The sequence below is a fragment of the Wasmannia auropunctata genome, unplaced genomic scaffold (assembly GCF_000956235.1).
Source record: "Wasmannia auropunctata unplaced genomic scaffold, wasmannia.A_1.0 LD336106.1, whole genome shotgun sequence".
Lineage (NCBI taxonomy): Eukaryota > Metazoa > Arthropoda > Insecta > Hymenoptera > Formicidae > Wasmannia > Wasmannia auropunctata.
In genome coordinates, this window is record NW_012026784.1 from 9,462,205 (window position 1) to 9,489,115 (window position 26,911).

General features: G+C 37.2%; 5 protein-coding genes and 1 long non-coding RNA gene across 11 annotated transcripts; 2 read left to right on the plus strand and 4 right to left on the minus strand.

Annotated features, from left to right (window-relative positions):
- Positions 1 to 261: 261 nt before the first annotated feature.
- LOC105456148 lies at positions 262 to 5,359 on the minus strand. 2 transcript variants are annotated; one of them, XM_011699972.1, is made up of 4 exons: positions 5,102 to 5,359; positions 4,606 to 4,723; positions 4,236 to 4,484; positions 262 to 4,109 (listed from the first exon to the last, which is right to left on the minus strand). In XM_011699972.1, exons 1-4 carry the CDS (start codon positions 5,159 to 5,161, stop codon positions 298 to 300), a joined length of 4,239 nt encoding a protein of 1,412 aa, XP_011698274.1. In that variant the 5' UTR covers positions 5,162 to 5,359; the 3' UTR covers positions 262 to 297. The 2 variants fall into 2 exon arrangements, with proteins under 2 accessions (XP_011698274.1, XP_011698281.1); XM_011699979.1 differs by lacking the exon at positions 5,102 to 5,359 and having other exon boundaries at positions 4,236 to 4,516; positions 4,606 to 4,698.
- A 748-nt stretch (positions 5,360 to 6,107) lies between these two features.
- LOC105456181 lies at positions 6,108 to 7,712 on the minus strand. The gene is made up of 3 exons (XM_011700033.1): positions 7,648 to 7,712; positions 6,547 to 6,753; positions 6,108 to 6,345 (listed from the first exon to the last, which is right to left on the minus strand). The coding sequence occupies exons 1-3, from the start codon at positions 7,684 to 7,686 to the stop codon at positions 6,283 to 6,285; spliced, it is 309 nt and encodes a 102-aa protein (XP_011698335.1). The 5' UTR covers positions 7,687 to 7,712; the 3' UTR covers positions 6,108 to 6,282.
- On the plus strand, positions 7,301 to 14,016 carry LOC105456161. 4 transcript variants are annotated; one of them, XM_011700001.1, is made up of 5 exons: positions 7,301 to 7,606; positions 11,903 to 11,975; positions 12,060 to 12,221; positions 12,352 to 12,505; positions 12,802 to 14,016. In XM_011700001.1, exons 2-5 carry the CDS (start codon positions 11,904 to 11,906, stop codon positions 12,915 to 12,917), a joined length of 504 nt encoding a protein of 167 aa, XP_011698303.1. In that variant the 5' UTR covers positions 7,301 to 7,606; position 11,903; the 3' UTR covers positions 12,918 to 14,016. The 4 variants fall into 4 exon arrangements, with proteins under 4 accessions (XP_011698303.1, XP_011698322.1, XP_011698312.1 ...); XM_011700020.1 differs by lacking the exon at positions 7,301 to 7,606 and adding an exon at positions 7,716 to 7,809; XM_011700010.1 differs by lacking the exon at positions 7,301 to 7,606 and adding an exon at positions 8,079 to 9,804.
- A 706-nt stretch (positions 14,017 to 14,722) lies between these two features.
- On the minus strand, positions 14,723 to 18,336 carry LOC105456188 (UPF0764 protein C16orf89 homolog). Of its 2 annotated transcripts, none has more exons than XM_011700045.1 (7): positions 18,215 to 18,336; positions 16,987 to 17,085; positions 16,618 to 16,764; positions 15,889 to 16,193; positions 15,590 to 15,725; positions 15,058 to 15,160; positions 14,723 to 14,892 (listed from the first exon to the last, which is right to left on the minus strand). In XM_011700045.1, the coding sequence occupies exons 1-7, from the start codon at positions 18,315 to 18,317 to the stop codon at positions 14,751 to 14,753; spliced, it is 1,035 nt and encodes a 344-aa protein (XP_011698347.1). In that variant the 5' UTR covers positions 18,318 to 18,336; the 3' UTR covers positions 14,723 to 14,750. The 2 variants fall into 2 exon arrangements, with proteins under 2 accessions (XP_011698347.1, XP_011698356.1); XM_011700054.1 differs by lacking the exon at positions 18,215 to 18,336 and adding an exon at positions 18,151 to 18,210.
- Positions 18,337 to 21,722: 3,386 nt separating this feature from the next.
- LOC105456203 (major royal jelly protein 3-like) lies at positions 21,723 to 24,749 on the plus strand. The gene is made up of 6 exons (XM_011700076.1): positions 21,723 to 22,067; positions 22,272 to 22,438; positions 22,618 to 22,836; positions 23,047 to 23,218; positions 23,506 to 23,738; positions 23,901 to 24,749. Exons 1-6 carry the CDS (start codon positions 21,875 to 21,877, stop codon positions 24,111 to 24,113), a joined length of 1,197 nt encoding a protein of 398 aa, XP_011698378.1. The 5' UTR covers positions 21,723 to 21,874; the 3' UTR covers positions 24,114 to 24,749.
- Positions 24,565 to 25,623, minus strand: LOC105456198. Its single transcript, XR_975219.1, has 3 exons — positions 25,134 to 25,623; positions 24,921 to 25,039; positions 24,565 to 24,652 (listed from the first exon to the last, which is right to left on the minus strand). It is a non-coding gene; the product is annotated as an uncharacterized LOC105456198 (long non-coding RNA).
- Between the last annotated feature and the right edge of the window lie 1,288 nt (positions 25,624 to 26,911).

The window sequence follows — 26,911 nt, forward strand, 5'->3', positions numbered from 1 at the left end:
AAAACAAATAAATATGTTTCAGATACCTCTCAAAGAAATAATTTTCTTAAAGCAAGTAAAATTTTTTTATTTTAAGTAAAAGTGTTTGCACTGAGAAAAAAAATTACTTAAAACAAAAAAATTTTATTTGCTTCAAGAAATTATTTTTTTGAGGGGTACCTGAAACATATTTATTTGTGTTTTAAGTAATTTTTTTTCTCAGTGTAGGTTAAATGTTATTTAGAGACTAAACGTTTACGTTATAAACCAACTCACGCGCTGTTTCTGTCATTGAAAATGTGCGTTTTAATTTCTCGTTTAACAGAAAGAAGAGTTTAAAGGCGATACGGGATCGCTTAGAAACTCCTCCATCACACTGCCGTCTTCCAACGAAACCGGTGTTCCTGGATCATCATGTCTCTCATACATAAAGGAAAAACTATCGTCTTGCTGGAGATTATCGTCTGAATGCATCTTGAAAATTTTTTCTGCCAGGAATTCATTTACTTTTTCGTCTCTATTTACACGTCTCTGGCTTCTTGCGTCATTTTGTATCGTGGTTTCTGATTTTAAAGTTTCGACACTCCGAAATTGTGCAATTGTATCATAATTTCTAGCTTCTAAATTCGATATCGATTCGTTTCTTTGATCATCCAACGTAGTTGCGCTATCTGAAAGCTGGATCGATCTTTGAAGCTCTTCATCACATGATTTTAATGCACGGCAATTATCTGATTCAATAAGTGACGATGTACCGGGAAAAGATAATTTCAAAGAATTCTCAAAGAGACGATTAAACATACTTTTCTCAGTTTCATTACTCAACACGTCAAATTGTTCATTATTATCATCGGATAATTGTGACGTATTATTATTAGTACTTTTAAAGGATAAATTATCCTCGCATACCTCACTTTCAGAATGAATATCGGTTGTGCTTAAATACTTTTTATCTCTCGAATTATTTAATTTTTCCAACGAACTAGCATACGACGTAACGTTTACATTTTCCAGACAATCATCGCGTGAATTCAAAGTCTGCTCAATCTCGTGGATTGTGTCATCAATATTCGCATTTTTATGTGAAGAAAGCCCGTCACACTCATTATTATTTTCTTCTTCAGAGTTTATATCATCCGCATTAAGTTCTCGAGGTTGTGGATTGTTATATACATTCACATTACTTACACCTTCTTCGCCCGACAACGCAATCTCGCGTACACTCCCCTCCGACATCTCGACATCGAGGTTTCTTACTACACCGGTGATCAATCGAGCTGACGAGTTATCGTTGCTCGCGTTGCCCACGCGATTGTGAGTTTCGTCGAATACCAAAATATTCGTCATTCGAGTACTTTCGATGCTGGAACGCGCGTCTTCCCGGGATCCGAAGGTCGTCGAATGTTCCATCGCGGTTTGCGATTCGCTCGGTATCTCTTCCCGATCGAAGAATATTATACGCAGATCGTAGCCGTGTTCGCCTCCGGTGTCGTGACTGTCAGCGTAATTGGAGAGCACTGAATCTCCAAGATAGCTTCGATCGTTTCCCATCGTTCGCTCGAGATTGCAATCGAACGACGAGTCCCGATGGGGCACGACCATTTCGTTGCTCACTCGACAAACGAATTCCGTGCTGAAGTCCTCCCGCCGGAGCGGAAGACCCGAGAAGAAGAACTCGTCGATTCTCTGACTGCGAGCGCGCCGGAAGACCCGCGTTATGATCTCGGGCTTGAAGAAGAAAGCGCTGTGCAACGTGCTGACGGTGTTGTCGTCGACGATGTCGCGCTGTCGGCTTTCGCGAAATCTCTCGTTCTCCAAGAGTCGGCCGTGCAGATTCTTGTTGGTGAGTATAATGCCACGCGGATGAACGGTCCATTCGATGTTCCTCGTGATCTCCATAAGATTCAACGACATGTACGCGTGTCTCGCGATACAACGATCGTTCACACCGGAGCTGCTGTTTGCGTTCCGACGTGCGGGGATCGTGACATTCTCGCAGTTACCCATTGAAAGGCGATTAGAGACGCTCGCTGGAGCCTCGACACCTTCTTCGCATTCCGATGGCGTTTCATCGCTCGATGAATCGCGTTTTCTCCCAGTCTGCGGCTCTCTCTTGCTTCCCGACCGCGTAAGCTCGTCACGAACTCTCGAGATACTTCGTTCATCAATCGATCGCTGGAAACTTGGCGACAAATTATGTCCTCTCGTTTTTTCTATCCCTTTTTTGTCTTTCGGTAAGATGGGATCGTCATAAGTTTTCGAAACTTTCGTCTCCGATACTTCGAATTTCTTCGCCAATCGTTCGCAATTTAACGTCGAGTCGCGTTCCTTTCTCACTTCTAATTCTTTCTTATCCTCCAGCAAAGTAAGCTTGTTATAAGATCTCAAAGCTTTCAGCTCTACCGCTTCGCGCTGCTCGATAGACAGTTTGCGATTCGCCGGCAGCAGATCGTGCCTTTTACTCGCTCTCGTCTCTCTTTTATTCTCCAACATAAAATTACTGGTTTCCAAAGCTTTCATCTTCATTTCATGTGCCTCCGCGTAATTCTTTTCTCTAAATGACGCCGTATTGTAAACGAAACGCAAATCGGCCGTTCGTTTACTTCGCGTCTGATTCTGATCGCCTTTCAATCTATGTCGCTCACTCAAAGAATCGCTCAGCATTGTCGATCCATCACAAGTTTCGGTCTGAATGTTTTTACGACAATTCACAATAGACAATTTATCAGGCGCGTCGATGATGTTCTTTGCATATCCCGAGGGACGTGCAGTTTCGGCTAAGGACTTGCTTCCCCAGTACTGTTTGCCAAGAGATTCTTCCCATTTTTGGATTTGCTTCTTTAAACGGTACGCTTCTGAATATCTGAACGCGGATTTGTCAATTTTACTCCTCTGCATATTGACGATAGGTGTAAAAGACCTAAATTTTTTTCCATCGTATTCAACATTTTTACCATCAATATCGATTGATTGCACGTGCTTCCCATTTTTCGAACTGTTGTGCAAAGCACGATGGCACCTGCATGACATTTTCGAGATTTTATAGTGCTCTTTTTTACTTACGTTTAAACAGTTGACATTAGTTGACATTAATTGTACATTGACATTGACTTGAACGGGACAGAGTTTCGCTTTCAATTTTCTCACGAGGGAGGCACATGGCTTAGCCTCCACGTTTCTTGCATTCTCATTCTCGAACGAAGGACACTGCACAATCTTTGTGACTCCTTCCTTTTTCTCTTTCCTTTTCTTCTTTAGTTCCACAGAAATGTTATGAGATCCCGCATAACCCACTTTGTCTAATGTAACGTTTTCTTCACTTTTTACCAACGAAACATCTTCCTGATTTTCCATCAAAATCTGTTTTTTCTCATCAACTAGAACAATTTTTTCATTATTTTTTTGCCCTTCTTTCTTCACCGCTTTGTCAGACGTGACATCTTCGCTTTTTAGCAGCGAGATATCTTCCTGATTTCTCGGCTGCTTTTTCTCATCAATCAAAACCATTTTTTCTTCATTATCTTTCTTCCCTCCTTTCTTCATCGGAAGATGCTCCATAATGTCTTCTTTTTTCAAGATACGATTCACGGTTTTCTCTAAGTTATCTTTCGCCGACTGTCCATTTCTTATTGTATCGATCATTTCTTTTCCATTCTTTTCTAAAGAAAACATCATTAATTTTTCTATCATCTCAGGTGTCTTTGCAATCACTTCTTGCTCCCAATAAGATCGCTCCTGTATTCTGGCACGCGCGTCCATCACATCCTCCGCGGTTACGTTCAGCATCCTCATCGATTTTTCAGCCACGCTCAAGTCATTGACGTCGGAATTGTAATCGCTCGTGTCGCTCGTGTCGTCGGTGACCAGGGTCGTCAAGGATTTCGCGTTCGCTCTGCTGGACAATTCCTCGGAATGCCTGTCCAGATTAAACAGACTCGCGTACTTGTCTCGCCTGATTATCGCTATGTCGAGACACTCGTCGTCGAGGGAACGACCGACTCTGCCTGGTATGTTGTTGGCGATACTCGCGATACTTCTCCGCGCGATTATCGTGAATCTGCGGAATTTTGTTACGTTTCGCAGCTTCATGTACCACTTGATGGTCGGGTACCACTTGCAGGTCACGATAGCTGGAACGATCAATGTTTTCGCAGAGAAAAAAAAACTTGTGATAACTTTGAGTAAGGCACATACCCTATGTCTGCGCTACAACTGTATATCTCTTTGTCCCTGATCCATTTCACATTTCCACTTACCCAGATACACCGTTTTCATTAAGATGAACTCAACGAGGAGCCTCGTCGAGAAGCTTCCCTTGTGCCATTGCAGGAAAGTAATGACAATCACGATGACTTCCAAAACGATATCTTTAAGAAAGCTGAGCAGCATCCAAAGTACGAGCAAGTTCTGCCGGCTTCGCGTCACTATCGTGTAGATGTTAGCCACGTAGGCGAGAAGCGAGAAGCGATCGATGACAAACCGCGCATCTTCAATCCACGATAGAACTGAGGAGATTTTTCATCTTTAGCTCTTACTTCTATGACGGGGATATTTTTAAAATTATACCAGCACGATACAATAAGAACTGTGTGTCTTTATATTGAGTATACAAGACGGAGTGCTAACTCGTCTTAAGCCAGTCGATATCCGCCACGTCTAACTTGTCGGATTGCGGAATTGAGAAGTTTGAGATCTTCTCCAGCTGCCGGTCCTTGAGCCAGCTCCACTTTACAGCGCTGCCGGCCTTGACAAAGTGATGCAACACATTTAATTTCAATGGGGCAAATATCGATGCGTCAACATTAAAATCTTTGATTACGACTATTTCACACGTGAAGCTTTATTTATAATTTAATCAGTAATTGAATTAATAATTATGTTATAATTATATAATAGCAATTCAATTAAACAGACAACCGATATGTATAATATTACACATAAAAGCGTACGAGTGTAATAAACAAATTTGCAACACAATGTATGTAATTGAAACATATGCGCGTTGAAATTAACCTTTACGATTTACGATTCTAGAATTATTGTAAAAGAATTTAAACCTTCGAATCTTGCTTAAATTCTACGAGATATTATCACAAGTCACGTACACTACTAAAATATTTACCAGGCTTAGAACATTTATGAATATTATTTGCAGCTCAAGACGCGGCGCAAAGCCAGACATCGCGTAGTTGGAACTTCAAAACTAATTCGACCGCAAGCGTATCTTCCGCCCTTAAAATCATTCTCGAGTTAAACTTTTCAATTTTGAATTTTTTTAATTTAACAAATATTTCTTGTAATAAAAAGTTGTCTACTTAACCCAACAGGTTAAGTAGACAGAACAACTGCGCGTTCGCCTGCCATCGATGCGGACGTGTAAAATTCTGATGTTTCATTTTCTTTATCTTAATGACTTAATGATTAATTTCGCTGAGAGTAGAGAATTAAACTAAAATTTCAAAGATTTTCGTGCTCGGATTAAATTTTTTAAATTAAAAATTAAAAATTTCATTTACTACGTAAAAATAAGTAGAAAATAAAGAATAAGACAAGCGTATTCCCAACACATTTGTACACGGAAAAGGTAAGATAACGTATGCCTGAAACTATGCAACTGGTTTAACGCTTCTGCATTTCAAGATCGTCTTGCATTTCAAGATCGTCCCGAGATAACTGCACTATTAATTACAATCGCAAACTTTAACTTGCCAGTCTTTTAATTTTCATCGAAGATACGTTTTTAAAAAAAATACTTCTTTATTTTTTAAATTATATATACATCTATGTATATCAACATTTAAAAAAAAACAAAGTTCAAAAAGATTGTTAAACCGATATTTTTTTCATATTCTTTCTCACAATCATTTTGCAAAATTGGAGCAGAATTATAATTCTTTATAATTAAATACGATTAAAAATAAATCGAATAAATGTGTTAATCCAGTTATTGCGATTATTATTTTTGATTCCAGCTTACACATTGCAAGAGCGATTCCACTTTCACGTGCGCTAGATATAATAACATCTATTACCAATATAAAAATATATATAATATATTTTTATTGATATATGTAATATAAAAAATATATAATAATTATATTTATGCTTATAAATATATATATATATATATATATATATATATGCACAGAAAAAATCTATTTGCTTGAGAGTTACCGGAGCGAATGCTCTTATTTCTTAGTTGGTACGAAATCGTCCTCGCGTGTACAACCATTTGTTACCTAAGTGCGCATACATAGCGGCAATGTCATCGGCCGGTTCATCGCGATGTTATCTCGAGGTCGCCTAACGTGTGCAAACTAACGAGCACGTTAGTACAGTGCGTCGAAACTCTGTTTCTTCAAGAACCTATTACGGAAAATTACATTGTGTCGTAACAGCGATATACATACATAATTATATACACGTCACTCTCAGTAAATCGCATTACACATTCGCGGCGGATTGGAACGGGCACGTGTTCACTCGTTTCACAATTTATCGCTTTTCATAAAGCAATCTTACTCTCGTATCGCGTTTTACGTGTCCGCTATATAGTAATTCACTTACATTCCTATAAGAACGCAGAGAGACGTCTGCTCCGCTCTTGACCCTGCAACTGCGTAGAATATCGCGAGTCTCTCGTCCCGCATATTTCGCATACAGCGGTGTGTTCACGTTATACGCTTCCACGCGCGAAAGATTTTTAATAAAATAGGCACGACCTCTCGGAGGAAAATCGAATGAAACGTCGAGCGAAACGTCCTTTTCCACCATCTATGAGGAAAGTTTCGTGAAACTTCATTAATTCGGAGTAGCAGCGGCGTTCGTCATCGCTCGGCTCCTTAGGAGTTAACGACCGTGTCGAAGGAGTCTAAACAGAGATGTAGCGCGCGTGGAAAGTCGCGGACATCACGCCGCGACTTTCCCGTGGAAGCAAGACGTGCAACGCACTTGTGTTTACGGAGGATCGGACGAGCGGAAAAGTTTATCCTCGGTCTGTGTCTCACGAGCGAGACCCAGACGCGCTCCTTGGAGTCGGAGATAAAGTCTCGCGAGAGCGATTCGTATACAAAAAAAAAGTGCGATCGAGCGCGCGCGAGCGCGCGTTCTCCTCTCGCCTCGAGAGAGAGAGAGCCCCGCGCACTCTTCTACCGCATCTCGCGGTCGCGCGGTACTTACACGCCGCCGCGCCGCGCCGCCGCTCGCGTAAGTCGCGGTAGCGCGCCGCGCGCGGCTCGCGTAGACCGACACGCGTAGGCCTTCCCCGTCGCTCGCCGCGGTGTTGGTACACCCGATGTAGGTGTGTAACGGCCGCGACGTAGGTGTATGCCACATCGCGCGCGGTTTGGCGCGGTTCGCCGCCGCGGCACTGTTCTTGGCACAGTTTCTGGTCATCTCCTATTGCGAGCGGAACGCGCGCGCGTGCTGGACCTGCGTGCGATCTCCTGCCCGCGTCTCTCTCCGCGTCTCGCCGCGCCTGCACGTCGCGTCACACGTCTGCACGTCACGTCCCGCGGTCTCGTTCGTGTGCAGCATCCGCGTACGTTTTTCACGTGTCGGCACGCACGGTGCACCTGCGCGTCGATCGATCCCGAGGGAAAGAAGATCTCGCGCTCCCCGAGGAAAAGTGAGTACGCGAACCGAGTACATATGCGCGCGAATATTTACCTTCCTCCCGCGGATAATCCTATACGCGATCGGTGACATTTAAACGCTGCGTCGTTTGTATTATCGGCGGGTCGAAGTGCGCAACGGTCGTGATACGAACCAATATTTCCTCTCAATTGAACGATTAATCGAAAGCGAATGCTAAATTGTCGATGACAAAAGGTATGGAAAATACATACAAACGGCGATGTGTAAATAAGGTGGCTCGAATGGTGATGTAACCGATCATTCAGAGAGCGTTTTACAGTGCTGTAATAGGTGCGACGTCCATTGCGTTAATTCGTATTATACAGACTTTAATTTTCGATCTGACAACCGTTCGAACGCTATTTTTGAATTATTTAAAATTATTGATTTAACGAAATGGCCATTTTTATGACATAATTATTTATAATTCATTATATTCTAATTAATATAAACAACTTACTATGAATATATATACACAGTACGAAAAAAATACTTCGACGAGTTCCGAGGAAGGCATTTCGCAAAAATCGTAAAGCACAAGAAATCGCGAGATAAAGGAAGGTAGCACCGTTGATCGTGACGGAGGTATAAAAATAAAATACCCGCGATTTCGCATAGCAAAAGCTTTAGATGTGCCTCCTCGTAAGTACGCGTGACTTTGTCACAACGATGTGTTTTCGTACGCAGGTGCTTGGAAATCTTGACACTTGACATTCACTGGCATTCATCGCGTCCGTAAATATACTGACGCGGGACGACTTTTGTGTGCGTTTTACGAAATCGCGACGGCTCATTAACGCCATTAGCGCGGGTGATCTTCTGAGGCTTGTGATCCGATAAGGCTCATGAAATCGATCTACTGTTTATTCGCGCATTCGCGTCTACTGTTCAAACGCGCAGCAGCCCTCAATCACGTGCGATCACGTGAAATAATCGAAGAAATAATAAAGTGACAAATCACTTTGCATGACGAAAATTTTTGAAATTTTAGTTACTACACGATATAAGTTGCTCCTGTTAAAATTGCCGCTCGTAGGCACGTAAAAGTCCCTGAAACCTGAAACCAATTTGTTTTGAAATCGTAAAAATAAAAACTGAAACCGATTTGTTTCTTCCTTTACTTTTTCTTTAGTGCAAACTAAATCGATCGGTGTAAAGGTCTTCAAGACCTAACTTTGGCCGTCGAGTATCGATCTCCGTCGTTCTTTGCTTCTCCTGACAGACCGCACCCCTACTTCTTACGTTAATTGACTATCGAAATGGAGCGCACGCGAAATATCTCGACAGGGCGCCCGTCCCTTCCCTTTCCTTCCTGATTAATCGCCAGTATCTGGGTCAAGAAAACCGATATATTGGCCCATTTAGCGGGCCGATTGAGTAGTATCGTGTATTTTTAAATGGCGTTTTTTTTCGCACGCGGCTTACTCATCGCCTAAATTTAACGTCAATCGCACGCGTGTAACGCGCCAGTCGCACCCGTGTCGATCGTGACGATATCTTCCGCGAGAATTTTGTTTTTCTTTCCGTTATCTTCGCCGCGCAATGTTTGCAAATAATTATATATGTTCCGAGAACGATAAACGTTCGACCATCGTTGTTCGCGCATCGCAATTAAAAACACAAACGAGCGCCAGAACCATTAGGCATCGCACCTGTCAATTTGTAATAAACGCGCGCGCGTGTTAATTCTACAAAATAAAATTAAATTATATAAAAATAAAATAAAATAAAATAAAATAATTTGTAAAGCACAAAAGGTTTGAACGCATGTTTTTGAAGGAATAGTCGGTATTTTATTCGGAACGTAAATCAGTTATTACTAAATAATAAATTTACGCAAGCGTATATGAATCCAATTTATTGGATCATAATTTAACGTAAACATGTATATTTTCTACTTTCGCAATTGATATTAACGTCATTAATAATCAGTGCCTTCGGAAAACGGTTATGCAAACGATGCAATACTCGTTTATCGCGAGGGCTTGAAGCAGACTAGTATATAATACCGACATTTAAAGCGCTCGTTCTCTTTAGGAAAATGATCTCCGAGTTTCACAGTGATCTCTTGTGCGGTGACGCAATCTCTTTTTGCGCAAGCCGGATAGAATCGCGCGTTTCAGCGATGCCACGCATAGTGCGTTCTTCCGGGATGCACCTACCAGCAGCGCTATAGTCTATTAACAGGGGGTAAACTTGCGTTACGAACATATTACGACTGTAATTTTAGAAATTTTTGTCATACAAAGTGTGATTTATCATCATATATGCTTCGTCATAGAGATGACGAAGCACGATGATAAATTGTTTCTCTGATAGATTGCCGCTTTCGATCTTTTCTCGAGATCATATGGAAGAATATGGTTTTTGCTGAAGTATCTAAAAAAGCTAGATGTAAAAATAATTGTTGAACCAAAACTGGACTAAATTTCTAAATAATTATATATTGGACGCTGAAGATGATTGCTAGAACCAGCCAAGGCTTCTCGCAGCATTATCGTCATGCTTCAGCGTCCTGCATAATTATTTTGATGGTTCAGCGTATGGTTACTCTCAGATTTATATCTGGTCTAATTTTTATATACTTCAGCAAAATCATTCTGTCCGTATATCTTTTTTAATGGAATATTGAAGGTCATTAGTGACACTCGTCATCGCCGATTATAACATTTGAAGTGAGAACATTCATGTAAAATTTATGCATTCCTGTGCGAACTATTCGTCAACAAAACTCGAAACCGGTTGTAGCCTCGACAGGCTGAAAATGCGCCTGCAGAGAGTCTCCTCTTGACTAATCCGACACCGCGTAGAATGATTCTCGTCGCTATAACGAACCGTGTCATTTAATTGTTCCGTATATTTTCCATTTAACGTCCGCGAAACCGAGTTCCACAAGTCTTTCACGCCGGTTGTTAGTAAATTAACCTTCAAAGATTATCTTACAAAAGACATCGTACAAAAGAGATCTTGCAAGAAAACATTATCCGCAATTCTTCTGTCGTCATGAATCGGAATGGCCGTGGTTGTAGGTATTGAGGCCTCATGTCTGCTGCTTTTTTTTTTCGAGCTACGCTCTCGAGTGTCGGTCAAGTACAGCCGTCAATTTACCGTGAACCGTCAAGGTAATCTTAATCGGCCGGTCATCATTCGACGGTGATGTGGTATGGCTTTTTACGCGAAGTGAATCGACGTAGGACCGTGAGACGCGTTTCCTTATGAGGCTCGGGAGACCTCGAGCGAACTTGGTCCGGCCACGAACGTAGTCGCGGCCGCGTGTTCTTCTTGCATGTATAGCGATCTTGCTCCCCTCGGGTCGACCTCAGATCGGAGACAGGCGGCAAAGAAATATCGGACTCCCCGAGCCGAACACGCCTACCTTCGCCTGTTGCTATTCGCTTGAACAAAAATGGGAAACGAACGCCGATTTTGTGCGGCAGCTTATACCGTGTACGGCTTTACAAATAACCGCAGAAGAATCGTGTAGTATTTAAAATTTTAAATGCATATAATTAGATATACGTGGCACGGGTTTACTGTCATGGCAGAGGATGTGTCTATCCTCCGTCGCCGGATATTTGGATCCCTGGGTGTTGGAGAAGTAATAATAAACGCCGGAAGGAAGGTCAGCGACGGCGCGAGAACACGCGACTCCTCGCCTAAGTGTCTAAAATAGACGCGAGCGCGCGCGGCACATGCCAATGACCTAAATTTCCCATATTCTCGGCATAACACGAAAATTAACTTCTCGCGCGCGGTGTTGCGATACGTCGAGAACGAATCATCCCGTCACATCATCGCCCAATATTCCGTAACCCGCTACGTCATCGTGCGCGATCGGTGGGTGAGGTGCGGGTGTGGCGAATATATGATGGAGTTATGCAAAGCGTATTCAGATCTATTTCGATCAAGATAATGTCGTGAAAAGAGTCGACGTCGGTACTTTAAAAGCAGAAGTTTCTTTTTATTATTGTCCTCATTCAACGTTCCTAAAAGTTAACAATTGGAGAACGTTAATTTATTTTCAACGTCTTAGTTATTTGCTGTCAATCACATTATCACATTTAGCAATTTTTTATCTATTATAATAAGTAAATGTCAACCAGATTTGATAAAAGAGAAAAAAAGAGAGGACTGTAATTTGACAATTTAACATTTGATATCAAAATAAATATTTTGATATCGAAAAATTACACTACAGAATTATGTTTGCAAATAATACATATTAATTTTTTATAATATCCGCTTAGATATTTCATTAATTTGATAAAATTGTTTCTCTTTATTTTAGAATGCAGCTGACGAACTGTTGCAGATGCTGTTCCCTGAAAACGGGAACAATCTTCAGCGGAGTATGTGGTATCGTAAGTACACGCAATCGTATATATTTTCTGTGTTTATCACAGCTTGCAGGTGATTCAATTACTACACAAATCTACTTTGTGCAGGTATTAGCCGTAATTGCCCTGATCCTGATCTTCACGGCGAATGTAGAATGGAAAACGATAATCATCGACATCTTAGACAAGACGGCCGTGAAGATCATCTTCGCTATCAATCTTTGCATGACCATTCTGATCTCTACGCTGCTCATAATCGGCGCTTTAAGGGTAAAGAAATATTCTCATCATGAATATGGATATTGAAGTTTATCAATTTTTTTTTAATTTATATGCATTATATGTGAGATTACTTCATATAAAATACAATCCTATAATGCTGATCGGTTTGGATTTGCAGAAAAATACATTTATGATGCTTCCATGGGTAGTTCTGGGCATTATGCTGGCCGTCGCCCTTCTTGTGAGCGTCCTTTACACCGCGATTATGTTCTTGGTACACGGCGAAATTCTCAACGGCGTTCTCTGGCTCGTTTTCGGCCTAATTGCCGTCGGTGAGTATTTAATATCAATCGCGCCTTAAATGCCTTCGCAAGTCTTCAATAAAATTCTTATTACTCAGAAGAAGATGTGTCTTAAGGAAAACATTTCCTTTCTTGCTCATTATTACAATCGAAAACAGCACTGTTTATTATATATAGAAATATTAATCGATTTTAATTACAGAGACCGTCTGTTTTCAATAGCAAATTAACAACAGAAAACAGCTAACTTTTTTTTTCAAAGAAATTCATGGAAATTGAGACCATATTTGTATGCAATTAAACTTTTAACGTTTTAACTTTTGCAGTGGTATACTCGTACATGTGGCTGGTGGTGTACAGCTATTTCCAACAGTTGAGGATCGAGAAGATGAGCAAAAGAATGGGTCCTTACGGAAAGCCGTACAATTACCGGCGAGCATGAGGGCAAGATGAATGTGTAGATACGATTGCAGGGGCCTGTCCGCGAAAGCGATCGCGGCTGGAGAACGGCGTGACGACCGCAGCAACCGCTACCGCTCGTATAAACATTTATAAGCTCACGACGCATTATTACAATCGGTCGCAAGTTGTAGCAGTTCTCGTGGCGTTTTCACCGATTACTTACTTATCTCAGATTCGCCGAATAACGTCGGATTCAAAAGCGATTTTTACTTAAAGTCATTATTTATCCCAGTACCACGACGTGGGAATATCTTCTTGTTAATTGTAAATCTATTTAAACAACGTCATATAAAGATATTCCCGTCACAATTTGTATTTGCACCAAAGCACGATGTATCTCGATTTACATGACTGGACGCTTCGCAAGAGCATCCCGCGTAAAATAAGGATAAACTAGGATATTTGTACATTAAATCGTATTTATTATAATTAACTATCATTATTATTAATTTGCCTAACGAATAAATACTCCCGTAATTTTAAAGAGTTCTGCTTCCGACTAAAGCGTCAAATATTCCAAGTGCAATTACTATATAATCAGTAATTAGCAAATAATCGAAGAACAAGCTTTTTATACGCTGTTAATTAAATTATATCAAATGGCATTAATGGAGATTATTACTTTTATTGTATTAAGACTTAATCAAAAAGGGAAAAATAGATTAGCAAACCGAGAAGTTATCGACAAATTGAGCTCTACTATAACAGTATAAGATAGTTTACGAAATGTTTTTTGACGAGATGAATTTTCGTCGAAGAAAAATATCTATCCTTCTCAGATCGTCGAGACACAACAGCGATAATAAGATGGAATTCATGGATTAGTTAGGCAATTAACGGCAATTAAATTAATTTTAGCGTTCTTGTTTTTATTTAATTTTTTTTAATTTGTGGAACAGAAGGGAGCGGAAGTGTGTTACGCACACTACATGTGTAAAATAAGTGTTCGCAATACCATTATAAAAATGAATCTCTATACTTTAACTGTCTATTTTAACTTTCTTATTTTTACCTTCCGTACAACGTGTGCCATTGTATCTTTTTCAACCAATTAATAAATATTATTTATTACAAGTAAATTCTTTTTAATACTGTTTAATTTTAAATACACTTTTTATTTAGCACCATTATCCAGCTTGGCCCTTTTTTGTTTGCATAATTTCAATTTTTGCTAAGCCTGTATTAACAGTTTTGTTAATTCTTTTTTCAGTGTCGTCTGTTGCAATAGCTGTTGAAAGTTACGGTATTTTTCTAAATAAACTCTTTTACGAATTTAACACTGACTATTCGTTTTAATGTAATATTTAATGTAACATTAATTATTATACTGAAAAAAGAACATAAAACTGAAGAAGACTCAAAATAGAGTCGAAACGTCTATTTTATGTATGTATTTAATGTACTCATTATATACATTTATATCTTGTGTTGGCATATATAAGCATTTTTTATTGAATAATTTATTTCAAACGAGTTTTAACCCTTCTAATTTTAACTCTTACGAAGTATTATGTATGTTACACATTATACAATATATGTATTTCAGTTCTCTTAAAAGTAGCACGATCTTTTTGTGCGATACATTTTTTACGCAATATACATCTGTTACATTTACTCTTTCCAAATGTATGGCATATTTCTTATTAGCAAGATAAGGTTGGCTATTTAACTTAACCAGAGATATTCTTGTCGTAAAAAATTATGATGTAATATGAAAAACTTTAACAAAAAAATCAAATCTTCAATACAATAGAAAGAAATAAATACATATAAAAAATTATATAAAAAAATGCTCTATCCAAATAAAAAAAATTTAAGACTGACTGAGAGCATTTTCTATATTTTCCCGAATAAATACGGCGAGACTTGCGGCGCCAAGGCTTGTCATATGATTATCGCATCCGAAGTCGGTTCTCGACGATGATCGCCGAGTGATGTGGTGTTCATTAGAAAATCTGAAACATTTAACATAACGTTCATACTTGGATATTTTTTTTGCACAATCATTGCAATAAATTCCGTGTCAATTGTAATAATTGCGACGTGAAATATTGTAACTGCATAATGGGTGCATGTATTTCCGTTCAGAAAAATATATTCTTAATAGCATAGACAATTACTCGAATAAGGCAAAACAGCCGCTCCAGTGAGGCCAACTCAGTATTGTATCTTCATAATGTTTATCGACGAACTCATAGTAACCTTCCATGCCACATAAAACGACTGAAAAGATAAAAAAAGATATGCAATATTTATCACATTTTATTTTATATGTGCAGCTCAGCTATAAGGCGTATTTATCTACAAAGAAGCACGTATAATCGTGCGCTATAATCAAGAATATTATCTATAAAAAAGACATATGCACTATAATCAAGAATAAATTCTCATAGTAATTCGATATTTCTCTACATGTTAGAATATCCTCTCAAGCCATATATAAGAAAAAAATATTTTAGCATTAAAAGGATATTGCTAAAGAATAGAATTTTTTTTGGGGTGCTTTAGCTGCGGAAGAAACGAGTACACATACGCTTGATTGTCAATGGAAAATCCGTATGTATACGTGAGCATGTCCCGCACACTGCCGGTTTACAATCAAAACGCGAGCCGCAATTAAAGCATTAATATTTTTATCGCGCGCACGTGTACCTTGTTCCAACATGAGATCCCGCGCAACATTTGGGAAGTTCCATGCTTCGATATTGATGAATTCCTTAAAAATCCTGGCACAATACACGGGTATTAAGGAAGAGAGCGATATCGTATTCGCCTTCTCGCATCCCAGCTGAAATCAATCTTTTTTTTTATTAATTAAACTTGCACAAAGAAACGTAAAAATGTTCAAGAAAAACTTTCCTCTCTTTTTCTTTCGTCAACGTAATACACGTATATAAAATAATAAATGTAGGATACAATACCAAATAAAAATTTCTTAGCAAATGTCTTACCGCTTTAGCGACTTGAACGATGAGCAGTCTATGCGTGAGAGGATAACCGGTAGTATCGTCATCCCTCATCAATGTTGCAACACAAGTGGCGGGAATCTCACATTTCCCCTCTAAATCGCTACGCACAATTTCGATTAAACATTGATCGCTTTCCGTTTCAGTGGGCGTTCCATGCATGATCCATTGCATCGATCGAACGATTTCCCGATAGCTTGATTGACGGGGATGAGATCTCGATCTCGAAAAGATCCTCGTCCACGATATAGGTTTTATCCACAGTTTGGGATTGTTTAAAGCCGATAGCACTGTAAAACTTTAATACTTCACAAACTTGATATGTGATATCCGGTAGCATTAATCAATAACTAAAAAGGTTTTTCAACAATACGTGTTTAAATAAAACGTGATTTCAAAATTTCTTAATTTCAATTTTGAAAAATTATTAATTTATTTAATTATTTATTAAAATTATTAATTTATTTATTGATTAAAAATTTTAAGAGTGCAAATAGTCAAAAGCGATCATAAAATTTCAGCATCTAAACCTGTTTCCTTTTCTTCCTTTTGGAGAAGCTCTCCTACCTTTTTTTATATAATTACTGGCACTTTTTATCTCTCTCAGAAATCCATAAGTATGGAAAACGTGTACAAAAAGAAGTAAAATATAATTAAAAAAATAGATCTTTGGTTGTTTGTCTCTTGTGCGTATCATATATTCATTGTACTTACTTAAAAATTTAGTTTCATTCTTCGGAATAAAAGCCATCAAGTGCCTTCGAGTCATATCGGATAGTGCGACAATTTCTTTAAGAGCGATAAAGAATTTATCTTCCAGATATTGCACGTTTTCATGCAGGAGCGCCGCCACCAAATTGGCTATTTAAATGAAGATAGATTGGCCATCAAATTTATTTCAAATTATATTACAAATGTGTCTGTGTATTTTTTAATATATGTATTTAGTGAGAAATTAAAATTCTTGGCTCTTCTCTCAAATTTCGTTCTAGAAATCTTAATCTGTTAGATTTCTCGCAAAAGATATGTGATAATTTATCATGTTGTGTTCAGTGATTTTAATTGGCAATTATGATTCTTTACCTTCAGTTAAGGTAACACCAATAGTAGCGTCCAGATTCATCTGCTCTGGTCTGTTGTTCATGTAGTCGAGAACCTTTTGCAAGGCGACTAGTTTTTGCTCTGGAATGGTCGTTATTTCATCATTTTATTCAATACACTTCGATACAAGTTCTTTCGCGCGAGTGCATTCGAGAGCATTCAACGAGAAGAAATTTAATCGAAACATGTTAAACATGTCTAACATATATATATATATATATATATATATATATATATATATTGTATACGTTTCGATCTTGAAATATCTTGGAACACGGCAGTCATTAGGTGTAGTAAAAAGTTTTTAGCTTTTTTTTGCAAAATTCAATCTTTATAGCTGACGAACATATAAAAAAAGCTTAATAAAAAATATTTCCCATTATTATCGATTCTGCCAATTCTCGGGTAGCTTACGAATTCCTAGGTATGTACATGATAAAAGTTTAGCGGTTTTGAAGCAATAAAGTCATCGATTCTTTTTCGGATTTCTTAATTGTATTCTCTCTAAATTTTCTGGAGTAAATCTCACTCCAAAAGAGTAAAAACACTGCCACTCAAGTGACCGAGTGACAGTATTTTCAATCTTTTGGAATGAGATTCACTCCGAAAATTTAGAGAGTTCTGAAGTGTGTTTAGTCAAACGATGCATGTTGCATCGCGCACGGAATAGATGGTAAATAGGGGTCATATCTGAAATGAATACGCCGCGGGAAAAGTTCCCAGTCCAACGCGAAAATGATTAATTGCTTCGCCTCAGCAATATGTGACCGTGCGTTATCATGTAGAATGACTCGTTAACAATTGATTAACAATATTGATTTTTGAGGTTAAGCAACTTGTCCCATTATGGCTTTTTGTAACTATTAATAAATATTAAAATAATTATTTACATGCAAAGCTCTCTATAAGAATAAATCAAACATATTGCAATAAAGACCTATGAGAGCTAACGGATGTCGGTGTGTAATAGTTTTTTTTACAATATCCAGTCACATATTAATATTAACTTCAAAATCGCAAAATAAGGCGCGAGAATATTTCAATTTGAAATGATATTCCGATCGATATAAAATTTAAATTAAGCTAAGAACTTTCTATTTCACCTAATACAATACGTTTAAAAAAATTTTTTAAAGTTTGTATTACTTAAAATCGTTCTTCCGGCATTCGCTTTGTCACCCTGCGTGCTTATTGTCATTAATTCACTCACGAAAACTTTCGGGATCAAATGCCGCTTCGGTTCGCGACGAGAAGTAGGCGAACAGAAGAAGGATCCCAAGAACACTGGGATATCCTGGAACTCTAGTTTCCATCGGGACGGCTGTGTTAAGAAAAACCGATAAACTTCATTTGCACGCCGTTTATATAAGCCGAACCTCCCACCGCGAGCACGTCGACATAAACGTCGGCGAAATTTATTGTCGATTGCCTTTTCTTCAATAAAGAAAAAGCGCGATGCTCCCGAGGCGAATTGGTAAATGCTGAAGCACGTGGTACCACTTTTTCTTCATAAGATAGACGTGTCCTGACAGGAAAAGTGTTCTCCACGGGACCACGCTGGATTATCGCGGCTTTCCGACCACGTTTGTGAAAGATTTGCTCTCTATTTTCAGCGGCAATTCTATTTCGATGGAATTGAAAAAGAATTACACAAGCCTGCAAAATTAAGGGTCCTGAAAGAAAATAAGCAGCAGAATATTGACTTCTTACGTAATTTTGGTCACCGAAACCGAGCGAAAAATGTCCATCACATCAGATTTTTGGGACAAATGTGGTAATATGGATCGAAAAAAGTAATTTTTACCATTTTCAAGGGATTACTGTGGCTTCAGGACCCTAATTTCGCAGGCCTGTGTTATTTATGTACTTCGATAGCTCTTATAATTAAAAAATAGAATCCTTAAAAGTCCAGGAGTAATAAAATCCTACATTTTAATTTATTATACCTAATTTATAAAGGATGTACAATGTACTCCTTCTCTTAATTTTTAATCTTTTTGAACGCTCTCGAAAAAATTAGAGAGAATTTAGTTAGAAAAAATTTGTCAAATATATAATTTTATATTAAATAAAAATAATCTTAAAAAAATGCAACTTAAAAGAGCAATTCTCATAATTAAAATATTAAAAATGATAAATAGTAAAAAAATTCGACCTGTTTTTCTTGAATATATTAATATATTTAATCATGTTTCGGTAACTCATCTAAATTATTTATAGATAAGCTATTATTTTTTTAAATCGTAATTTTTTGAAACAATTTAAAAAAAAAATATTTAAAATGTGTCCTTAAATATTTTCTACTAACACATTAAATAATTTAAATTTAAAGTGTTGGTAAGAAATTTTGAAGAAAACATTTAGAAAATTAATTTTTTTTAATATCAAACATCATAAAAGATATACGTATTAACAAAAATAAATTTAAATATTTTTTATAAAAAGATTTTCAGTTTTCAACTTACTCTTATTTATTATTAAATGTAATAAATGAAAGACATGTCTTTACTTAGAAAAGTGAGTAAGAAAAAAACTAGTAATACATGTCTAAAAATAAATGGTCTCCTGTTTATTTATTCATAACGCAACTGTTATATACAAGCAATTTACAATATGATAAGAAGTATTTACAAATCCTCTATTTTTTTTGCGTATACTTTATAATCGATTTTTAATAAAGATATCTCATTTATATTTCTGACACAATTTATCTTACATCTTTGCATGCAAGTAAATTCTCATATACTTTCTGCTATTTATTTCTTATCTTCTTCTTAATAATCGCAAAGTTCATATGGAAATATGATCGCGACAAATGGAAGATGTCTCCTTTCATGCAATTTCATAAGCCTATATTTAATAAGCTTTTATATAAATTCTATTCGTATTTCTTTCTCTCGTACCCATGTTTATTACCCAGTCTTATTACATCTATTACCTCTGTAATAAAATTGTATTAAATTATGCGTATCCAACTTAATTTGGACAATGTATATACTTTACAATATAAATATGTTACAAGACACATACACATTATAAGATAGAACAATATAAGGTAAATATATTATAAAATTCTTAAGTTAAGTGTATATGTCAAATACGTATGTCAGTCTGGTAAGTCGAAGTGCTAATAGTCAACAAGTACCGAGCGCGAAGCAGCAACCGCAAGTTGAAATCTTTTAAAATGTATGATAATTGTTATCGATCGTCAACAGTTAACGCTAACGTTACAAACGCTCTAATCGAGTAAGATTCGTGTTTCTACTTTGATCAATGTAGAAACTATTTCATGCGGGCTACATTAGATATATATATACATATATAAGTATATAAATTAATGGTATCACATCGATCTGATCTCATCCGTTCCGATCACAGATCATCGTGTTGGTCCGCATTGTCCCCGAATTCGATCTCCAGCTGCAGTCTATAATCCATGGCTACGAAGACAATGACCAGGAGCACGGGCAAGCGGAATCTGGACTGCCAGCCGAGCTTCAGTATAAACATCAAGGAACGATGAAGTGTGCCACTGTTTCCCAGGAAAATGTCAGTAGGCATCCTTCGCATCCTTCGATCGGACCTTCAGGTTGTGACTCGGCTCAGTGCTCCGTTATGTACGCCCCTAGCTGGATCTCCACTAAACGACGAGACGCAGAAGGCCTCGATCATCCGGGTCCATATTCCTCGAGGCAATCGGATTGTCTGCTAAATCTACTTCTTATTGAACGGTTCCTCGTGCTGATCACGGTCAACGCTCCGCATCGCCGTATCTATTAAATTAATACTTCCATGAGCGCTCTCTCTTTCTCTTTCCTCTCTGTCGGATCGTGCAAATGGATTTACAATGAATTATTTGATGATACTAACCGCATAATCGTCCACCGTTTTTAACATCCACTTTTGACAGTTCTTCAAGGCTTGACCCTTCGCACACGCATGCACACGCGCAAAAGCCTCAGTCACCTCAGTGCACTTGGGTGCACATGTGTGGGCGCGTAATCTCGTCGTTTCATCAACGAAGAAACAAAACGGATTAAAATTAAGCTTTAATCTGATTGATTGAATTCTAATCTTCAGTCATCCTGAATTTCTAGGTCTCCAATGCGCAATGTGATACGGATTTAACATATGTACCGTAGATATTACATGTGTATGGTGTAGATAACGAAGTAGCGTAAGCAATGCAACTAGTGCAAAATAAGTCTGAACTTCCAACAAAAGTATCTTGCACCTTGCTCTTTTATGTGCAAAGAGAAATCTGAGAGTGTGAACACGCTCGCTTTTTTGGGTGATCACGTCCGTCAGCGCCTCTATGTGCACAATACGTGCACATTGAAGTATGTAATAGGATATTTCCAGCAGGTAACACAACCATGATCCTTGGTTTTTATATTTATTTTTGAGCAATTAATTTTTTATATAATGATCAGAGAGGATTATATTATCGAGACGCACGATTTTTTATTTTATATTTATTTTTGAGAAGTTAATTTTTTATTTAATAATGCATGCGCTCTTAAATATTTTCTATGTAGTACTTTACGTACATTTTTTACCTTCTAATAAAGTTTTTTACAACATGAGAATTATCACTAAATTGTTGTGTAATCAGGTCGCATGCATACCGCAGCGTATAATGAGCTGAAGAAATTTTAACGAGGCTAAAATTCTTTATGAATCCTATAGCTGCAAAACTATATTTCTGAAAGACATATATATTCCCGTTATCTAAATAGAATTCGAAATAAATTATAAATACTGGACAACGTTAATTATAAATGTTCGGACTTGCGAAAATACGTGTCTATGATAGTGCAATTCATTGTTTCATCGCGTTCAGCAATATCGAATTATAGCTGCATTAAAAATGAAGCATTTTTTGATTAGCATATTAATTCTATCAATGGCAATTATGAGCTTCGGCGTTAAATTAAATCTCTTGTACGCATGGAAGTACATTGATTTTCTCTGGGAAAGTCCACAGCAGAGGCAAAAAGCGATAGATTTCGGCGAATATAATCCCGGTTCGATTGTTTTAGAGGATGTAGACGAGGCACCAGGTAAGCTAGCTGGTATTATGCAAAAATTTGTACAAAAATAGAAATATCCTTAAGTCCAAAAAATTATTATTATTACAGTATTAAATATCAACTATTTCATTTTATTGTGTTACATATTTTGATCCCGTTATGTATATTGTATATAATGTCATTATTGCAATGGAATTATGAAATATACGGACGGATTTTGCTAAACTTTCGTAGATGGTAGAATATTCATTACTGCGGTAAAAGATAAAGACGTTCCGGCTACTGTCATGACGGTAAGTAACGAAAAAGAAGAAAGAAGTCCGCTTCTGCGTCCGTATCCGAATTGGTCTTGGCATACGAATAAAAGTTGCAAAGGTATTACAGCAGTTTATCGAATCTGTGTAAGTCTTAGTTGCAAGTGACAATCATCTTGCTGTCTATAATATCTACATTTAAACGACTTACTTAACAATATATCGCAAATACCGCACTTTCGTCCAATTTTACAGTAATCCGCGTAAGAGATAATAAGATTAATAAATATAATCCGAAATATAATTTCTATTTTCTCATGTATCAGATTAAATGCAACCACATCTTCGTTGTGGATAGTGGCAGGATTGGAAACGATAATGTTTGTCCTCCGCAATTACTGATTTTCGATTTATCGAATGATAAGCTGGTTAAGCGTATTAACATCCCTCTTAACGTCGCTAATAGCAAAAACGGCACCAACGGATTGTTAACGACACCCATTGTTGTCGCTCCTTATTGTGAAAATATAAAGGATACCGCAATTGTTAGTATATACTTAATTAAATATATGAATCGTATTAATCACAAAATAATCTTTAGTCATGTGTATTTAACTGATGCCTGTAAAGTTTGCTCTTTCAATATTTAATTGAAGTCCAAAGTTTAAATTTACATAATTATTGATATAATTGATGTCTAAAGTTTAAATTTACATATTACTGATATAAACTGCATATCTAAAATTGTGACGCAGGTGTTCATAACTGACACGGCGGGATACGGTTTAGTGGTGTACAACTCAAATACTTCGAAATTCTGCAGAATCGAAACTGAATTTATGAAACCGAATAGGAAAACTTTCACTATAGAAAATATATCTTTTAATTTAACAGACGGTATCCATCATTTGGCGATCGTTCATAAAGGTAAGTACTCGTTTCTCGAACAGTTGAATGCTTTCTAACAAAGAAATTGTTATAGTCGTTAGAGGTGTAAGCTTTTCACATAGCGTGGCGAACGTTAAGCATTTTAATCTTCTACTTTTTTTTTATAAACCCTAAGATTCGTGAAATTAGCAATAAAAGAATAGTATATGAAGAGATGATCAAGAATGACTCAGATTTGCCGCTTTTCGTATACCTACTATTTCTTTTATTTCGCTATAATGTTTTCATGATTGTTATCTCTAATATCTCTATCGTGAATATTGTAGATTTATATTACAGTGCTCTTGCGGCGGACAAGTTGTACAAAATAGAAATTTCGAAGCTAATAGACTGTTCGTTAAGCGACAGCGAGGCCAACGAGGTAACACAACTGGCGGGTACATTATCAGGCCAGACAGGGCCGATAATATTCGAGGAATGTGCAATACTTTTCAGCAATTTCCCAGAAACGTCCATAATGTGTGCGGATGCCACCAAGAAAATTGGTCCCGATAATATGGTGAGATACTTAAAAACGTGATTAAGTTTTGCATAGAATAACAAAATTTTATATCACTTAATTTCTAAAACGCGATCAATATATATACAAACGATCGTTTGTATAATAATTAACGGTATAATAATTTTTATTGCTGTATTAATTAATATATCGTATTTTAAGGAGGTCATCGTGCAAAATTCCGAAGAATTACAATGTATAATTGGAATGAAAATGATAGATAGATCGCATTCTAAAAGCATGAAAATCTTGACGAACAGATGCCAACATTCAATAATCGGTGCAATGAATATAAACGAGACAAACTTCCGCATTCTTTCGATGGACATAGCGGAAATACGGAAGGCGACAAATTGTTTCGCTTCTTGTAATTAACACAAGTTATCTATATATTTATAAATTTATATGTTATTGCCATATATTAATTATTTATAATGTTTCGTGAAGTTGTGCACATATTATACATGCGTGTAGTTCTATGTACAATTCTATTCTACATTCTATTCTATTTCAATTTGCAACATAGGAAAATTTTCATTTCCAAATTCTGATATCAAGCTAATACAGCGATTTTTCACGTTATCCTCTTTTGTAAAATGGAAGTGTTTGATGGTTATAAATTATTTAATTGTGGAATTTACGCGCAACTGTTAATTTTTCATGATACTTAATTGAAGGATATTTATAATAAATAAAAATAAATTTTATATTGTAGTTTAAATGTTTCGGTCATCTAGATGTAAAATGATTGCAGTATAACATATATACTGTATCGTACGTTGAGTAATTTGAATCGAGTCCACGGGAAAAAACACAGAAAACATTAATCAAAATCATTGATCAAAATTTTTTTTTCACTCACCAACCGATGCGCAACAGCGGAGTTAATCGGCCTGCACGTAGCTACGACGATTCTGTATAACACACGGATGGAAGATTCAAATTAAAGAAACGCTAAAAATAGCGAATACTTCAAAAGATTCTTACGCAAAATTTGTATGTTTTAATTATATATTTACTAAAATATATCATACATTTCCCGAATATTTTTGAAAGAATAAACTTTTATAAAACTTCAAATTATTTCTTTTTCCTTGTAATTATTTTTAAAATTACTAAAATAAAACAATCCGGATAAATAGAAAAAAAACAATTAATTTTTCCACAAGTAAGAAATAATACCGCAAGATTGTTCCGCTGGCGCCCGATGCCTCTCCCAGACCTCTTCACCTCCTCTCAGGCTGTCTGGATTGTCAATTTCGTTAGATTCCTTCGATGTGCGATCTCCGCATCGTCACTTTCTGAATCATTCAAACACACGGTTCGATTAAAGAGGAGAATAGACGATATATACGTTCGTATATGCGTCACAATATATAAATCAATTGCACTCACCACTTCCTCTCAGCCAGGTTATCTGAATTGTCAGTTTCGTAAAACTTTCTCAACGTGAGACACTAAAACGCGCGAAAACGCGGATAACAATCGCGTGGTATATTTTGCCATTTTCGAAGTTAAGACGCAAAGTTAACGCCGAGTCGAGTCGACGGCCAACCGAACCGAGTGAATAACTTGCATCCGCTAAATGTAACGCTCGAGACACACTCGCGATTCAATTCGAGCATAAATAAAATACCGCGGAGATACAAGTGCAATCGACACACCGCTGCAACATTTCCGTTAAAAAATAAATCACATCGATTCGCGTATTCCGTCACACTAAATCGCGCGCGATCATTCGACAATTCGTGTGTTAACTCCGCGATCTCCGAGATCATCCGAAAGCGATGACGGCCAAACTATTTTCAGATTAACGAATAAGCACACGGAGAGAATTTTTTTAAATTTACCCTGTAAATCATGTTAATTATGAGACAATATAGTATTTAGGCAAATTTTACTGTGCATTACAATAAGATTTCGCAGTAAAATTTATTGTAGTGCACAGTAAAATTTACCTAAATACTATATTGTCTCACAATTAACATGATTTTCATGGTAAATTTTAAAAGAAAATTCTCTCCGTGCAATAATGCCAAATATCCATCGAGAGACATAATCATCCGTTAAGTAAATCGTTAAGTAAATTGCGACGAAACGTACTTAATCTAATAAAAAAATTTCCGATCCTCCCCTCATGATCTCTATAATACGGATCGATAAATCGCGTGAAGAACGCGAACGACTAGAGGTACCCATATACTCATTATAGGCGCGTCATTTGACGCGCGCGTCGATCACGCATCATTTGAGAAATAACTATATTAGATTATAAGTATACCGAGGCACAAATAGTCGGTCCATATAGACATCGAATCGCGGTCTATGGACCGATCATTTCTGTCTACTGCGATGTAGTGATCGACTTTTAGCACTGCAGTCGCGTTTCACGCATTTACAGTTGAATTCATCCAACTGCAAAAGCGTCATCGCATTTGTCGCCAGCGTTCAAAAGTTCATGCCCTGGTGAGAACCTGACGACCAAAAATTATAACTGTTTCCGACAAAGAAATATTGTTATAAATTATGACGCGAGCGTCAAATGACGCGCCTATGAGTAAATAGGTACCTTTATAAGCTGCAGTGCACAGCGAAGTTCGAAAGTCGCGAGTCGCACGAAAGACGAAAATCAATCTGCAGCCAGTCGAAGCGTACACGAGATAATTTGAAATGATATAAAGGATGTATCTTTTTTTCGATTTCGTGGCGTGCGATATTTATGAAATTCTTAATCGAATAGCATTTTTAATATATTAATCGTAAAGTATATATACCTATGTGCGATATTACTACAATAATCCATTTTATTGAACCGTAAGGAATATTTGACGTTCATTTATTCTGCAATATGCACGCGGATATGAATTTAAATATTTCGTAGCGGTTGGTTTAAGCAAATTTAATACTCAATTAATATCCGACGCGCTGTTTATATATACATAAAAGGTCAGAAGCGCGCTTACCATTTCGATATATATATTCGAATACGCAGGCAGCGGTGCGTTATCCCGCCTCGATCACTAAATTTATAAAATACCGCAATCATCTGTCATTTCGGCTTCAAACGCGATCATTCAAAGCATATACATATTACGTGTATGAATATATCTATTTTGTAAATAATACGCTAAATCATATATATATGTAAACGCCATTTTAGCTCCAAATTTGAG

Excerpts from the sequence above, each read along its gene's own strand:
- LOC105456148 (XM_011699972.1), bottom strand. The coding sequence starts at position 5,161 with ATGTCTGGCTTTGCGCCGCGTCTTGAGCTGCAAATAATATTCATAAAT. Across the intron at positions 4,724-5,101 it reads TCATAAATGTTCTAAGCCTG|GCCGGCAGCGCTGTAAAGTG; the intron begins GTAAATATTTTA and ends CACTTTGTCAAG. Across the intron at positions 4,485-4,605 it reads TATCGACTGGCTTAAGACGA|TTCTATCGTGGATTGAAGAT; the intron begins GTTAGCACTCCG and ends AAATCTCCTCAG.
- LOC105456181 (XM_011700033.1), bottom strand. The coding sequence starts at position 7,686 with ATGTCACCGATCGCGTATAGGATTATCCGCGGGAGGAAG. Across the intron at positions 6,754-7,647 it reads GGATTATCCGCGGGAGGAAG|ATGGTGGAAAAGGACGTTTC; the intron begins GTAAATATTCGC and ends CTTTCCTCATAG. Across the intron at positions 6,346-6,546 it reads CTCTGCGTTCTTATAGGAAT|GTTCTTGAAGAAACAGAGTT; the intron begins GTAAGTGAATTA and ends TTTCCGTAATAG.
- LOC105456161 (XM_011699992.1), top strand. The coding sequence starts at position 10,657 with ATGTCTGCTGCTTTTTTTTTTCGAGCTACGCTCTCGAGTGTCGGTCAA. Across the intron at positions 11,976-12,059 it reads TCAGCGGAGTATGTGGTATC|GTATTAGCCGTAATTGCCCT; the intron begins GTAAGTACACGC and ends TACTTTGTGCAG. Across the intron at positions 12,506-12,801 it reads TTTCGGCCTAATTGCCGTCG|TGGTATACTCGTACATGTGG; the intron begins GTGAGTATTTAA and ends TAACTTTTGCAG.
- LOC105456188 (XM_011700045.1), bottom strand. The coding sequence starts at position 18,317 with ATGGAAACTAGAGTTCCAGGATATCCCAGTGTTCTTGGGATCCTTCTT. Across the intron at positions 17,086-18,214 it reads ATTTGATCCCGAAAGTTTTC|AGCAAAAACTAGTCGCCTTG; the intron begins GTGAGTGAATTA and ends CGACCATTCCAG. Across the intron at positions 14,893-15,057 it reads GGCTGTTTTGCCTTATTCGA|ATTTTCTAATGAACACCACA; the intron begins GTAATTGTCTAT and ends TAAATGTTTCAG.
- LOC105456203 (XM_011700076.1), top strand. The coding sequence starts at position 21,875 with ATGAAGCATTTTTTGATTAGCATATTAATTCTATCAATGGCAATTATG. Across the intron at positions 22,068-22,271 it reads GGATGTAGACGAGGCACCAG|ATGGTAGAATATTCATTACT; the intron begins GTAAGCTAGCTG and ends AAACTTTCGTAG. Across the intron at positions 23,219-23,505 it reads TTTGGCGATCGTTCATAAAG|ATTTATATTACAGTGCTCTT; the intron begins GTAAGTACTCGT and ends TGAATATTGTAG.